This window comes from Glossina fuscipes, unplaced genomic scaffold (genome assembly GCF_014805625.2).
Source record: "Glossina fuscipes isolate IAEA_lab_2018 unplaced genomic scaffold, Yale_Gfus_2 1, whole genome shotgun sequence".
Taxonomy (NCBI): Eukaryota; Metazoa; Arthropoda; class Insecta; order Diptera; family Glossinidae; genus Glossina; species Glossina fuscipes.
The window spans coordinates 35536261-35552826 of record NW_023998415.1 but is presented as its reverse complement, the minus strand read 5'-3'; the positions used below and the strand labels follow the sequence as shown (position 1 = coordinate 35552826).

Sequence of the window (16566 nt, the reverse complement as noted above, 5' to 3'; positions counted from 1 at the left end):
TTTTTAAAACAAACTACAATTATTCTGGCATTTCAAATATCGCTATTCCGAGAAGCGATCTCTCTCTTGGATAGAACTTTTTCTTTAATTTCAAATTGATGCTAAGAATAAATAAAAGTGAATATGTTGTTCAAACTGCCAGACCAACGTACTAAGAAGAGCGAAGCTGTCGAAACCAAAAATATTTTACTTTTAACATAAGATAATCGTGCCAACACGGATTACTATATTACACCACATGATGTAACATCTCCTTGACAAATGTGAATCTCTTTTGTGTAATCTTGGAAAAGATACGAATTTATATCGCATTTACCAGGTTTAAATAACGCATTGATACAAGTAGAAGATGGTTTTGATAATTAACGAAAAATTTGAAAGTAAACTCAAATCGTACGGAAAATGGTTTGGACGAAAAGTTTTCAAAAGAAGGCGATTACGCGAAAAATATATGCACTGAACATCAAGAAAAGTACACTATTTCAAATCCACACACTGGGAAGCGAACTTTCAACGACTTTCTGGAACTTGCAATTTAATTTAATGATAATATTGTCTTTCATAAAATATATAACTGTATTCATAAAATAATATCTGACAAGTTATCACAATTTCCGCACTAGTGGACATTTTGGAAGAAACTGTAATTATTGCCTTGCCTTCAAATCAGATCTCAAATACGAAAAAAATATCATTGTTATACTATAAGATACTCACGTATTGATAGATTACTCCAGCCATACCTCGTTCGTCTGTTCGTTATGTTTTACAAGTGGGGCTTTTTGCGGCTCAAATGTATTGAGGAATGGAGAATTCTTAAATATCCAATTATCAAATTTTTGAAGGTATACGTAATGCTCCTTATGATAACTTGGAAAAAAATGCTCCCCGTATAAGTGCATCAGCTAATGATCCTGCCTCTGAAAAGGCTTACTACCACAAGAATCTCAATATATTAGCATTTCACATAGTTAAACTGATTCTACGGACCAGTTTAGGGAAGGGGTAAGTTCCACGAGATAAGTTTTTACTATTCCTACCACCGAAGAACGACATATGCTCAGCTTGGCAGAATGTTTGCAAGAGCTAACAGGAAGCTTTAGAGACCCTATGAAATTCTGAATCGATTAAGCTGTGTCTGTCCGTTCGTGTTATGTATTGTTGACACTTTTCTGGTCGCAAAAATATCGACATGTAATTTTGCAGGAATGTTCGATGTTTCTATACGTTGTTCTTCTTCTTCTTGAAAGTTCTAGCCGAGCTTGTTTTGGCTTAGTATGAACAAAAAGAAAATAACTAATTGAATTCTTTAAATTAGAGAGCCATACTCTTTGCCGAATCTACTTTGGCAGCTAAACAAGGATGGCATTGGCGATGAACAGCCGAGCAGTATAGAGTTTTATTTTTACACTAGTGCGAACGCAGTAACCTGTCACTTTCTTTCAGCTTCCCAGTCGGCCAATTCTTTTGTTCCACAAAACAAAATCACGATCCCGGCCAATTTTTGATCAACATCTTTACATCCTATAATAATAAATTATTACTGCGCGAATAAAACTAATGTCTCTCCCCAAGCAATATGTTAAATGTAAGTATAAAAGTAAGATATTAAACGTTTTGACATTTAAAATTCTTGGATGGAAAATTCTATAAAGAAATCTTGCCAATCTATGTAAGTTAACAAGTATCGTGACACCGGCGACCAAAAGAATTCCACTTTTTTACACTACTGACAAAGACAAGTTAAATATCGACGGCCTGGCAAAGTCAGTACGTTTTGTGATATGACAAATTAAAATTGATTGTGCATATCCCTCTGTATGCGGGTGCGAATCGTTTTATGAATAAAGAATAAATTTCGATTTGCAATCATGCAGTTGCAGGCCAATGAAAAGGCTTAGCGGAAAAGCAGACGGTTTAAGTAAAAAAAACGATGAATTTGAGTATAATAATATGCTTGTAAAAATGTATATAATTAGAATAAATTGTGGAAGGATGAGTTAGTCTAGCAAGAATATAGAAGTTGAGAGTACGGCCAAAATAAATTGTGAATAATCCTGCATTTAAGGAACATAACTGTAAATAAACGGAGTACAATTGTAAATAAAGAACTTTCAAGTGTATTTCTCTTGAACAAAATATCCATGGGCAACGGTGATACGGACTGTATTTTAGAAAAGCGAATTTCATAACAATATTTACATTTGTTGTAGATATATCTTGAACAAATATTCAAGTATCGATTGCGATTCATTTGTATAAAGATATGAAATCGAGATTATCTTGCGCCTTATTAATATCGAACAATATGAGCGGAATGACAAGAAAGATTAGATTTTTATTCGAATGAAAGATAACGATAGCTAAAGTTTCCGTAAGATATTATTCATGCACACAATCATGAAGTCAAAGGGGTCAGTTGTCAGTGGTTAACTGACTGGTCTACACTCAATTTTGAGTTCAAGATTTGTAATGACATTGAAAAACTCGTATGTAGCGAGCGATATAACTGTAATTAATTCTTTATCTTAAATCTTTTCTGTTCCGCTGAGCCAAATCCACCGGAGCGTGAAACGTGGACTTGCTCATCAATATCATATAAATAAATATTTAGAGTCGTGGCATTTTATGAAAATATCAAACACAATCGGCCCTATATAGTCTTGTAAAACGCATGAAAAAGAGAAAAAGCTGAATATCGATTTTCTACATAAGTCTTTATTAACATGATCGCTAGAGCCCCGAATCGAAAGTAAAGTTTACTTTTCCTATGATTGACGGTATCAAAAGCCCAAGAATAGCGGACCGTTAATAATAGCTATTCATTTAGTCATGCCGTACCCCACCCAAATATCTTCCAATGTTTAACTTATCGCAGCGTTACAATTATGGTTAGACTTTTAATTTAGCTGATTAGACTAAAGCAATTTTTCTCAATTGCAGAAGAAACCCGATTTAATTGGCGCGCAAGCGTTCCAAAAGTTCAGACAAAGCAGAGATAGGATGAGACTTTTGTTTTTTTTTTTTTTTTCATTTTTCAACCGTAATTGTGTGATTAAGTACATGAGAACATGCTGGGTGAAAACAATTTTAGAAATTTTGCGCTAATATTTGCACTGAACTTTATACGATCCATCGGTCGCCGATCTTTCACCCTGATGACGGCGTCAGGTAAAAAGATATTATTTGTTTGTATTAAGCAATCGTTATTTGATTTAAAAAAAAAAAAAAACATTCATTTAATATTCATTTTCACACACACTATAGTATGCCTTGACGAAATTACTGTTAGCAAAGTCACGCGACTGTAAAGCGAAATATTTAAAAAATGTATACGAACGCAAATGTTTAATGGCAACGTAGAATAAACACCGCATCTTGGAAAAAATGCCACTAATTTATTATAAGGTGTTTGGCCTTATAATGTTAAGAGAAAAACGACATCAGATTGTGTTTAGTAAACTCTATCGTTTGATTTTTATACACTTAAATAAAAATGTTCTCCTCAACGCGACCAATCAGTACCATCAACATACCCATAAAACAAAATCATTTATAAAGAAACATGAATATAGGGTTCGCCCACTGGAAAAACTAAATGTTAACATAAAAAATTTATATACAATATATATGTTTTTATTATATTTAAATTCACATACTTAAAAAAACTTAAAACTAATTGAGGTATACGTGGAAGCTGTGTGTGGATAAGCCAACGCCTCCGTTTGATATTTGCACAGAAAATTACCGAGATGTGCACTTAATATCTTCACTGCACTGATAATCTTCTATTATTTTGATTAATAAGAGCACAAGTTTTTAAGTCACTATCATAAGCTGTTCCTTCAGGACATGGCCGTTCAATGTCACATTCGCACTGACAAACAATGAAACCGTTTTTCTCATCAAGTGGAAACATGGCCCCATCTGGCTGACCAATACAATGCTTAGATGCATGACACGCAATACCTGATGGGCCGACTTCCGAATGTCCGTCGCATGGTGGGCACTCTTGTTGTGGGCATTCTGCACATGCCGGAGGCGGTGGGCATGGCGATGGAATGTGATCACATACTTTGTTGTGATCGTCAAAAGCAGTTCCTGGTGGACATGGCATTAAGATATCACATCCACATTGACAAACAATGTAACCAGTACTTCCATTGTCGGGGAACATAGTGCCATCTGGCTGATCAACGCACTTCTCGCTTTCGTTGCAGTAAATACCTGAAGGTCCTGTTTGTGGACGTGGTGCCCTTCTTATAGGTGGTGGCTTGACTGTTGTACATGGCGGGCATGTAACCACGTTTACGCAATTAGTTGGTGGAGGACATGTAGGCGTGGATGGGCATGTTATAGCGTAGCACGCACTTAGTCGCAAAGCCAGTAAAAGGATGTAAACTAAAAATTGGATAAAGTGCTTCAGAAAAATTAATGAAATTATCGCATATTACCGCATATTACTTTTCATATTTAATTTAAGGAATTTTTTCAAGTGTTTTAAGTATGCCTCCCGGTAGAGTTGTCAGCGGAAGCACCACAAACTGCTTGCCATTTGTTGTGCTATTCTTATTTATATAAATACCGGAAACTATTTCCTAAAACACTCCACTATTTCTATGATAAGAAACGAAGAGTAATAACCTTTTCGCATCTGTTAAGAGGCTTTCCGATAATAACAATATTGAATAAACAATAGCAATATGTATATATTTTTTTTCTTTTATTGATAAGTTTGACTTGGTCAGTGCTTTATATATTAAGAATTTTCGAAAAACATTGCACCCAGCAATAAGAAGAGAATTATTATTCTTTTTTTTTTTTATATTAAAAGTTGATACTATTTTATATGTTTTAAAATGGCGGGTGTTTCTCTATCATGTTTATAAAATCGTATTGTTAGATATTCAATCTGTTAACGATAACACATTTTAATTAATTATTTACGTATTGTTCTGTTTTTGGCAGCATGTTTGGAAGTAATCAATTAATTGATCTTGAATTCATATCAAAAGTATAATGGATAAAGAGTAGTTCCATTTTAATACTTTTCCCATTTCGCAATGTCGTGGTTGCGCTATCGCTATTTACTAATTATTTTGCCGTTCATTTCTGGTGTCATGCGAGCATACATCTTAAATAAAACACCAAGCGCACTTATATCATTTTTATCTTTGTCATATTTTGCGGCAAGTTATTAATAAATAAAATAATTGCTGCACTTATTTTGGGGAAATAGAAAAAGAATCATGAACTAAAACGAAACATGACCTAACTCGATCGCTTTTACTCGTATGTCTTTTTTAATGACAATATCTATCCAATGGTGGTTGATTACGGGAAATCAGGGGCCTATCAGGGGCATATGTGTTGTTGCTGGCTACAAAATCTATTCTATCTACCTAATAATCCTGGAATTCTCCTAATGTATCAAGTAATATTGGAAATTGTCATTGCATGAACACTTAGGATCGTCTAGAACGAATATTGTTAGTTAACTATTGCAATGTGTCTGCTGGGTGAATGAAAGTGGTATTACATAAGCCGATCTTTCGTACAAACCTCCCATCGTAATTATGACGATGAGCAATCTAGTGATGAAATTGTTGTTTAACAAGTAAAAAAAATCATACTCGGAGAAGGCCACACTTCACCTATAACAATTCTTTATTTATTTTCATGATAAAATAAAAAAATTTTACACTATTTCCCTGTAAAAACAGATATTTCTTTTGAGCTTTTACACGGGAGGGACCTTAAACGCGAATTGATATTCGTACGAAATTCGTCACCGTAAGCCACACATGTGCTCATTTTTCATGAGAGTCCTTATACAAGATAGGATCCAGTTGAAAGTTGATCGGGATGGTTCAAATTCGGCACAGTTAATTTTTATATAAAAATACTAATACGGATCAGTTTTGTCCATTTTTACCTTACAAAGGCTTATCTTTCTTAGAAACACGGTTACACGGAGAATGGTTCAAAACTTAAAATTTTCCACATTCATTCCATATCAAAAAATTAAATTCTTCTTTACATACAAGGACCTTTTCGAAATCGCATGTCATATCCTTCCACGTTTTACACACATTCGAACAAACTTAACACTACAAATGTTGTAGCGCATATCGAAACTTACTTTTCGTAGAAACCGTTATATCGGGCGATATTCAAAAATTAGACCACCGATCGCATTTCTTTCCCATAGAGAGTCAACCACTAGGCGATTTAAAAATTGCAAATAGTTTTCTAAACAAGAAGTCACGTGAAGAGGTGGTCGCAAAAATGATTCGTTCTCATCCACTTGCCGATGGCGTCCTTTTTCCACCAGTGTATAAATAAGGTAAACAAAAATGTTTTAAACGAAATTCAATGTCACGTGTGAAAGTTTTATATTACGCGGTACATCAAAGGAGTCAAGCATCGATCTATACCTACTTATGACAAGTCTGGAGAAATTGAAACGCAAACTAATACAAAATCGTCTGTATATTGCACGGCATTTGTGATACAAATAAATTGTTAAATTGTAAGTTTGTACGGATATACGTTACACCCAGGAGAACTTAAGATAGGCCCTGATAAGTTTGTTCGTCTGTCTGTTTCTATCTCCAATCTGTAGGGTTTAATTTTTGATATATTTTGATGATATTTGACACAGCGACACGTTTTCGTTCAAGGACGAAGGTTATTGAAAAGGGTCAGGCTCGGGCCACTTTTCGCTAACTTTCAAATTTAAAGCGTATTCTGAAAATTCGCTATATGAATCATTGTATGGTAGTTAATACTGGGCCATGGCCCACTGCAGTATGTTTAGTTATTTTCGTCTAACCTAGTGCTAGTATGAAAGTATCACAAAAAGTGATTTGCACTTTTGATAGTACAAACATACTTTGTTTCATTGGTAATTTATCACCTATTGTCTTATACCGAACGTATCATCTTACTGATATAAATAAACTTAGGTAATAAACCTGGAAAATTTATACAAGCGGTGTTATCGGTATTATTTGTCAAGTAGTTGTTCTATAAATGGAATAGCATAGTATTTTAAAACAGGTCTGGCAAATAATTTTCGGTATATATATATGATAAGAGTACTGAGCTATAATAAATATTTTTTGATATTTCTGCAAGCAAGACTACCGGGACGCATATTTAAAGTACTTGAAAAAATTCCATAAATTAAATATGAAAGGTAATATGCGATAATATGCGATAATTTCCATAATTTTTCTGAAGCACTCTATCCAATTTTTAGTTTACATCCTTTTATTGGCTTTGCGACTAAGTGCGTGCTACGGTATAACATGCCCACCCACGCCTACATGTCCTCCACCAACTAATTGCGCAAACGTGGTTACATGCCCGCCATGTACAACAGACAAGCCAGGACCTACAGAAACCACACCACGTCCACAAACAGGACCTTCAGGTATTTACTGCAACGAAAGCGAGAAGTGCGTTGATCAGCCAGATGGCACTATGTTCCCCGACAATGGAAGTACTGGTTACATTTTTTGTCAATGTGGATGTGATATCTTAATGCCATGTCCACCAGGAACTGCTTTTGACGATCACAACAAAGTATGTGATCACATTCCATCGCCATGCCCACCGCCTCCGGCATGTGCAGAATGCCCACAACAAGAGTGCCCACCATGCGACGGACATTCGGAAGTCGGCCCATCAGGTATTGCGTGTCATGCATCTAAGCATTGTGTTGGTCAGCCGGATGGGGCCATGTTTCCACTTGCTGAGAAAAACGGTTTCATTGTTTGTCAGTGTGAGTGTGACATTGAACGGCCTTGTGCTGAAGGAACAGCTTATGATAGTGACTTAAAAACTTGTGCTCTTATTAATCAAAATAATAGAAGATTATCAGTGCGGTGAATATATTAAGTGCGCATCGCGTTAACTTTCTGTGCAAATATCAAATGGAGGCATTGACCTCTCCAGACAGCTTCCATGTATAGCTGAATTAGTTTTAAGTTTTTTGTATGTGAATTTAAATATAATAAAAACATATATATTTTATATAAACTTCTTATGTTCACATTTAGTTCTTTTGCATCTGTGTAATTTTTTCCCATGCAACGATTTTTTAAAGTAATTCGTTATGTGGAGAGTGGTCGAAAGAGTGGATCGAAGAGAACCATTTTCAACAGCGTTTATTCTCGACCTATAGGCCAAGCACAAAAATACATCGAGAGACATTAAACGGATAGACAAGACAGATCGATTCAGAAAATCACTCCGTGTAATAAAATTTATGTCTACCTTAAGCCTTTCTCGCTATTACATACGTCCGTACAAAATGAATATATATAAAATAATTTATCCCCAAATAACGCCCACTGTCAATTTTTTCTAGCATACGATAAAAACGCTGCATATTTCCTTTTCATATACGGCGAAAACGTATAATCCAACTTTATTTATATTTCATTTATAAACAAGTAAGAATACTATAGTCGAGCAATGCCAACCGTTGAATACTGTACACCACCTCGGCTAATACAGTCATTCACTAATTTTCTTAATAATGCACCAAAAGTTATTCATCAAATTTTTTTGTGAATGCATAATTTTTATGATAGCCGTCATATTGGAGAATAGTCCAACCGCCAACCAACGTGGTCCAAATTTATCAAATTTAATTTACTTGGTAAAGATCTTACTATATTTCAGTTGTCTCCGTCATAACAAGCCACATGTTCCACTTTGTCGCCATAGAAGGGTTTGCTTTCATGTCTCTAAATGGCCCAAATGTGCTCCAAATTTTCTAAGCTTAATTTACTAAAGATCAATTTTCATCACAAAATAATAGAAATTGGACGTTTGTGACATACAATGTCTTATTTTTCATTAGAATCTTTATATGGCTTGGGATTCAAAAAATGTATTGGACAGAAAAATACACGGAGATACATTAGACGGACAAACACGCTTATCGATCGATATTGCAAAAAGTGGATCTATCTCAAGTCCTTCTGGATTTTAGAACCTTCCGCACAAACTTAATATATCTTATACCATAAGTCATGTAGAGCATAAGAAGGGTTAAAGTCGTCGATAATTTTGGCTAAGGCAATTTTATAAAAAAGGCAAATGCAATGCTGACTGCAATACTCAAACTATTGTTCATAACTGTAAATTTAAAGACAAAATTGCCAATTTTTCTCAGTGTGTAAAAAGAGCGTATTAAGAGTAAACAAATGAAAAATTAATTTACGGAGAAAATTTGGTGCAAATATATATATTAAATAAAACATTTTCCGTCATTTTCTACAACTTCTTCCCATCGTTCCCGGCAATGTGGCGATACCGTATCGAAAGAACGCGATTGGTTTCGCAGCGATCCAATCATCGATCCATTTTCGCGCTTCTTCAGTATTTCAAAACTGCCTGCCAGCCAAGCCACACTGCATCGATCTCAGCAAGTGGTACTCAGGAGGTGCTATGTCTGGTGAGTACACCGGGTGCGGTAGAACTTCCCACTCAAACTGTAACAGTGTGTATTTGACAGCTCCCGTAACGTGTGGCCGCGCGTTATCATGAAGATCTGTCTTTCTCGCAACAAATCCATCGCTCAATTTGTTCGATTGACGTCGGTATACATCTGCAGTAACAGTTTCATTCGGTTCCAGCGACTCGTAATACACTTACGCAGCTTGCAACACACCCCCCTTAACACAGCAAAACTTTATGGCCATGAATATTCCGGTTCCGTGTCGATGTGGATGTCTATCCTGGGCTAACATATGCATTTTTGCGCTTGGGATTGTCATAGTAGATCCGCTTTTCATCGGCAATCACAATACGCTACAAAAAACTCTCCATTTTTTGCCTGGCAAAATGATGTTGAAACAGTTCGAAATGGTGTTTTCAGTCAATTCGTAAGGCAACCATTCTCCCTTCTTTTGATTTTTGCCCCATCCGATGCAAACGTTTAGAAACGGCTGATCCATCAATTGCTAAGCTGTTCGAAAGCTTTTTGAGAGTTTGAGATGAGTTTTCATCGAGTCAAACTTTTTTTTTTTTGGTTCTCCAGTCCGTTCTTTGTCACTGGCATCAAAATCACCGCTCTTAAGCCGTTGAAACCAAAACCAAGAATTGTGCTTCGATGGAGCAGCATCGCGATAAGCTTGTAAACGTGTCTCATGGGCTTCGGCAGCCCAAATCAAACAACAAAAGTAATGATTGCCGGAAACGCTACTTCGAACTTTCGGTGATTATCGCCGGCATACACTGAATAAGTCAATGCTATTAAACGGTAGACTGCTATTTTACGTAGAGAATGGTCAAAATCATAGAATATAACTGTCGTGTACATTAAGACTCCACATTACTCTATCATATTCAGCAATACATGTCGCTGATCAAAATACATGCAAGCACTTAATGTAATAAATAATGTAATATACATAATAGTTGCATATTATAATAATAGTATGATAATTAAGATAAATATTTTATTTAGAATAATAATATTACCACTTTCATTATGTATTATATAAAATCAGATTTATTGATCAGAGCTATTTTATTTTCTAACACACAGCGCAATAGCGAAAGGCATATATATATATATATATAGACATATAATATTACTGGCGAGAGTTTTCCAAAAAATAGAAGAAGAAGTGCAGAGGTACAAGCGGGGTCGAAAATTTGTTGAATCCAATGATGTTCTCTATAGAAGAACTTTCGCCAGCGATTACACTTACTATGTCTTATCAAGGTAAGCGATGTCAACGAGTTAGGGTCCATTGATATGCTGGTGATGCGCAAGTCCACCTTTCACGCCCATGCTGGCTTGAAGCAGGTTTAGTCAAAACAATCAATGAAGGCTTAAATGTATTACCTAGTATCGACCCACTGTTAATAATTTAAAATTAAAGTCGATTAAAAACCAATCTATCGAGTTCGATTTCTACGTCTGCCCTTTTAACAGTTGATGGAAAATTTGAATTGTAAGCCATGCGGCATATACAGAGAACGTTGGTTTTAATCGAGGTTTTATATATGGTAACATGAACTATATCTTTAAAATTGAACTACAGGGCGTTATCAATGAATTTCCCAGACGCGTTCTCAACAAACTAGATACGAGAGAGCATCACAATTATCGCAAAGAATTCTTATGTTGCAGCATTTCTTAATTTAAATTAGAAATTTAATTTTTTTTTACCAAAATATATATAAATTGGAAAATTCAGTTTGGAAAAGCATAATTGACGCTGCGAAAGTACACAACTCGTTACTGCTTAATATCAATGCACTTGCCAGCCTGACTTGGTTTATGGTAGCAATTAAGAGATTTTGCAATTTAAAAATGTAACTTAAGAGTACGCATTTGTTTGTCATTGTGTAATTCACTCGTTTAATTCACTTGAATAATTTAAGTTGTCCACATTTCCACATTTCTTCAGATGAATCATACCGGAAGAGATTTTACTACTGATTACTGATACAATAACTTTTTTAGGCGTTATAGAGGAAGTGATCGAAAAACTGCTTCGATCTAAACTATTTTCAATAGCTTTGGTCCTTGGACCAAAACACACCAGTGCACTAAATTTCATCAAAATAGGTTGAAAATTGCGACCTGTAGGCCGAAGGCGAGAAAACAAGGCAGACATTAACTTATGTGAACTGTTGGAAATTTCTGATTGTTTAGAATAATGTTTAGGCGCTCGGGCCAATGTGTCGCGTAAACACTTGAAAAATTAATAGGACGTATTTGCATTTACATTAACTGCTGATTTTTATTGAGTTAAAATGCTGCTTATGTACTAAAAGGAAATGATTGTCTTATAAACTAGACAGTGTACGGCGAAAGGGGGCTGCGAGCTATACTAGATTTGTCATACTTTTCGTAACATTGAAATGACACACATCACAGAGCGCATAAAATATACTGCTATACTGGAACTCAAATATATATTGTTGATGTTTAGAGATCAAGCTTAGAAAAAGACAGCGTTATCGTCCTTCGATCACTGTCATGTCTACCATAGTTAGAGGTTGGGATTTACCTAAGTAAACCGTCAGTAGGCAAAATGTTACGTTTTACAAAAGATCGTTTATCTATAACCTGATACAAATATTTATCGCGATCGCGTGAAATTTCTGGCTGGTTCCGCCAACTTATACACTTGCCATCGAATAAATATCGTGTAATTCTTATACTACTCACCCAAGAAAATTCTTATTATTATTGATCGTCCGCTTCTAACGATGAAAAGTCGGAAGCCAAAAATCGCAAATGCTACTTATATTTTTTTTTATGAATCAACTCCATCCAACCGTCTGCCGAAACTTTCACGGCCAGAAATATTGAACTAAAAGCCTGCATAGCCTGAAGAAGACGCTTGCACACTTACAATTGAAAGGTGATCCTAAGTTTGGTCCTAAAAGGTTTTTAAAGTTTTTATTTATGGATAGTCATCTATTATATTTCCTAACTTTTTTCCTTTTCTTTTTGCAAAAAACAGAACAAGAAATATTTTTCATTTGTGTCTCGAATTTTTTTAAAAAAACAACTTGTAATAAAATTATATAACATCTGCAACATTTCTTGCGAAAATGTCATGATTGTTAATACATATTCATAAGTCGCTTTATTTTTCACGCCTCATCCGTCGCTGATATTCTGATACACTTGGACGATGATCAAGCATATAGAAAGCAAGTGTTTCCTGCATTTGTTGCCGCATGTAATGAATTACTTTTTTTTTTTTTACTGGCAGTCATTTATACACTTTGTTTTTCTCATCAAGGTTCCGCATTCGAGATTTTCTGGCCATGAAGATTGATTGTATTTTTTCTTTTTAAATTTAAAATTGCACAAGCTGCAAGGTAATCCATTGGAATAGCTCCAGTGTTACCATATTTTAATATTTTTTAATACTTAAACATACGCTTTATAATTACTTTATTATACCCACGCCTTCTTTTATACACGAAGAAAGAAAAAGATCTTTTCTTCTAGGAGATGTTCAGCCCTAAATTCGATATCTCTATCGTAGTATAATGCTAGTAATAATTTTATGATAATGTGCCGTTTCATTTTTAATTTTCTTTTAAAGTTTTACTTAATACGTTCGCGTATGCTATACGACTAAATCAAATAATATGAGGACAGGAAGGAAGCATTCGGCCTAATGCATACATATATATATATATATATTTCTTACCATTACTTGACTATTACGACGTTACATGTTACATGGATCAGTCCTGTTGGCGATAAGACCAAGTCAAGTAACTTACCTGCCTGTCATAAAATTAAAAATTTTTTGTTTAGGTTCAACAGCTTGTAAGAAAACAACTTTCTTTGGAATTTACTCCATTTTCAATTTACAGTTGTTTTGTTTTATAAAAGCGTGAGCTTTTGCTTACGCCTGTTTTGCCAATTTTGAGAGAGCGTCTCTGGCACCGCTTACGCGTGCATTTAACTTAACTAATCGAAACTCGAAAATTAAACCTAGTTAAGCCCATACATAATCAATGGCCTGCTTCGTAATTTTTTTTTTTCTCCCCTATGTATTTACAAATTTCCTTAGGGCGGCTCTAACTTCTTAAATTTCTATACCCTAGAAAGAGAGCAGATTTCTCATGTTTTCTCTTATTTGAATGCTATAGCACGTTCACGTCATCCCAGTTGAAAAATTTGATCTATATTATCGTAAAAGCTATAGCATTCGTTGCATATATATTCAAATACGATCTTCTAATTTTAGAACATATTGCCATTTTTTTTGGCTCCCTACTCAAGTTTTTTTTGCTGTCCGCGAACGTGTTAATGTAGAATTTTTTTTTTTTTGGTATGGCTTCATTTTCATATAGCTTTGCATACTTTTAGTTAATAAAAAAAATCAATTAAATTTTTATTATATCGTCGTATTTTATAGGGTTCATGTATGCAATGTAGTATAATTGATAATAAAAAGGTTTGCTTTTAAAAGTAATTTTGCAAAACTTTGCATCTCTTTTATCTTCTCTTCTTTCTTTATTTTTTATTTTTTTTTGCATCTCTTGCTTTTGTTTGCTGTAATTTTAATTTGGTACGCAAATGCGATCGCAAGCATTTAATTTGGCATTCCAATACAAATGATCGGGACAATTGAAAATGAAAGCTATGCCATTGCATTGTATGAACTTATGACAATTGCCTGGGAACGGTAAATACATTTGATCGTTTCGGTCGCAAAGCGCATCGCAGACTGCACAGTGGCCGGACGATGCTTGAGTGTCATTACCAGCAGGCCAGCCGGGAGATGTGACACCGTTTTCTTGATTACCTGATGAAGGGGGTGTACTAGCGGTGGCAGCACCAGCGGACTGATTAGAAGATGGAGGATAATTTTCACACTGAGCCAAATGAGGAAAATCGCAACGTTCCGTTTTCGCGTTCCAATGGTAATTGGGTGGGCATTTCATTATTTGACATTGAACAAAGCGATTGCAATCGCTGGGATGGTTTTGAAAGTAAACTTTCGATTTGAAATTATTAGCATTTGCAATTTGATTATCGATGTTGGCTTCCGTTTCGCATTTGGCAATTTCCGGATAGTCGCAACGATATGTTACAGCACTCCAGTGCAAATTTTCCGGGCACATTTTAGGATACGCGAAACCGTCTAAGCAGCTATAATAGCGACGGCAATCATTAGGATGGGCAAGAAGTATTGGATGATTGTTATCATCTAACCGGGGACAATCCTCATGTTTTATAGGATGTTCTGAAACAATTAACTAAAATCTCCGTTATTATGCATTCTTCGTGATCAAGAGAGCAACTCACTTCTTCTTTGTAACAATTGAATCCTTTGAATAGTAGATAAGAACAAATGATGCTTAACCACAAATGCATTGTTTTTGAAATATATTTGCTTCTTTTAAGTAAATTTAATACAATTTTTTACAAACGACTACGCTTCGAATTGCTGCAAAAGGCCCTTTTATATCATGTTAAGGGGATAAATTGCCTTGAACTCAGTAATTATGTGGAAGAGACCGATAGAACATTAATCAATTAATTGCTAATCAATAAATATTCAATCTGATAATATCTCTTTTCATTCTACTCAGACTACAGTTTGTTTAAATATTAGCGTACTTATGTTATAAATGTAAATAAACAGAAATGCATATAAAATAAATAGTAAGAATATAAAATAAACATCGAAGAGTAACAGTTGAAATGTAAGGTAATATTTAAGATGTCGCATTTCATGAACTTCATGAAGTTTTGCAGGGTTTCTTATCGCATATTATTCATCAGTTTGTAACATCACTTACTGCAATCGTTATTATAATAATAAAATTAATTTTTCTCGTAAATTGCTTCATTGGATAAATTAAATTCGGTTAAAATCCATTTGAAACCGACTTTTGTCGTTGTAATGTTACTTCAAAATATCGAGGTCGTAAAGGCTTTACATCTATCTATTCAAAATAACCAACGTATTATTTTTTCTTTTTTTTTTTTTTTGTTGCTATTTTTGAAATATAGGATATTCCTCACTCTTGCATATTTGCGATCAGCTTGTAACACGATATTTAATCGATTTATGTAAGCTCCTCCGTTTATCGTCTCTTGCTGAATATCTCGCAGTTGCTAAAAATGGATGTTTTTGCCATTCTCTTGTTGTTACGGTTATTATATTTTGAAATAACTGAAAACTAGCAGGAAAGCGCTTCTGAAACATATCTTTTTGACTGACGTTAGGTATTGAGTTTACTTAAAAATTTCCGCTGTCCACTTTCCCACTTGAGCAACTATCGTGTTCGTAATAAGCGTTACCAAAGGTTCAATTATATGTTAGCACATGCTAGATTAAAAGTTGAGTGTCAAAAGTGATGTCTTGAAGCAGTAAAAGAATTAAACAGTGACTGGCACTCTTTATATGAGCACATATTACGTTTCAAATTGACTCCTTCATTCCCGCAAAAACATCAATTTAAAATAAAGAACTTGGGTAGCGAAGCGATCGAAACAGATAATATTCAAAGTCTTGTACTGATTGAGAAAAGCTTTGTAATAAAATTTTTAAAGGAAACAAAAATTCAAAATAGCATAAGAAATTTATTAGAGAAACTTACTGTTTTAAAAACAATAAATTAGTAGATTTTTATAAAGGTAATTATTCACATATCAAAACGCGGTCACCATTCACGCGTGTGGTATCACGTCGAAATCCGCCGGTCTGCTTGTTGGCATCGTCGTTGGTGCCAGTGTTTTTGGCGTCGTTATCGAAGAATTGCAGTGTTCACCACTCCGGGTGCAAGATAATATGCTTTGGTTCCAAAATAATGGTGAAGGACATTTAAATCTATATGGTATACCGTTGGCGCACTTTATAAAATAGTGGCAATCATACGGATCTTGGTGGTATATTAGACCATCACTACATATTGAGTTTGGCTTGTCTATTGGTCCTGTTGTCGGCAAAGTTGTTGGTGTTGTTGTTGGAACAGTTGTCGGTTCTGTTGTTGGTGTTGTTGTTGGTACCGTTGTTGGTAATGTTGTTGGTATCGTCGTTGGAACGGTTG

The 16566-nt window shown here is 34.9% G+C and overlaps 4 protein-coding genes across 4 annotated transcripts in view; 1 reads left to right on the top strand and 3 right to left on the bottom strand.

The window, feature by feature from the left end:
- Window positions 1-3769: 3769 nt before the first annotated feature.
- LOC119644923 lies at window positions 3770-4686 on the bottom strand. Its single transcript, XM_038044668.1, has 2 exons — window positions 4465-4686; window positions 3770-4401 (listed from the first exon to the last, which is right to left on the bottom strand). The coding sequence occupies exons 1-2, from the start codon at window positions 4469-4471 to the stop codon at window positions 3770-3772; spliced, it is 639 nt and encodes a 212-aa protein (XP_037900596.1). The 5' UTR covers window positions 4472-4686.
- Window positions 4687-7093: 2407 nt separating this feature from the next.
- Window positions 7094-8035, top strand: LOC119645160. Its single transcript, XM_038045127.1, has 2 exons — window positions 7094-7201; window positions 7265-8035. The coding sequence occupies exons 1-2, from the start codon at window positions 7195-7197 to the stop codon at window positions 7894-7896; spliced, it is 639 nt and encodes a 212-aa protein (XP_037901055.1). The 5' UTR covers window positions 7094-7194; the 3' UTR covers window positions 7897-8035.
- A 6032-nt stretch (window positions 8036-14067) lies between these two features.
- LOC119644922 (peritrophin-1-like) lies at window positions 14068-14884 on the bottom strand. Its single transcript, XM_038044667.1, has 2 exons — window positions 14816-14884; window positions 14068-14766 (listed from the first exon to the last, which is right to left on the bottom strand). The coding sequence occupies exons 1-2, from the start codon at window positions 14882-14884 to the stop codon at window positions 14068-14070; spliced, it is 768 nt and encodes a 255-aa protein (XP_037900595.1).
- LOC119644921 (mucin-2-like) overlaps window positions 14884-16566 on the bottom strand; it is a 3197-nt gene continuing 1514 nt past the window's right edge. Inside the window, exons 3-4 of the mRNA XM_038044665.1 lie at window positions 16117-16558; window positions 14884-16047 (exon numbers count right to left, since the gene is read on the bottom strand). Of these exons, the coding sequence (XP_037900593.1) occupies window positions 16187-16558 (372 nt within the window). The 3' untranslated portion in view covers window positions 14884-16047; window positions 16117-16186. The remainder of the gene's footprint in view (window positions 16048-16116; window positions 16559-16566) is intronic.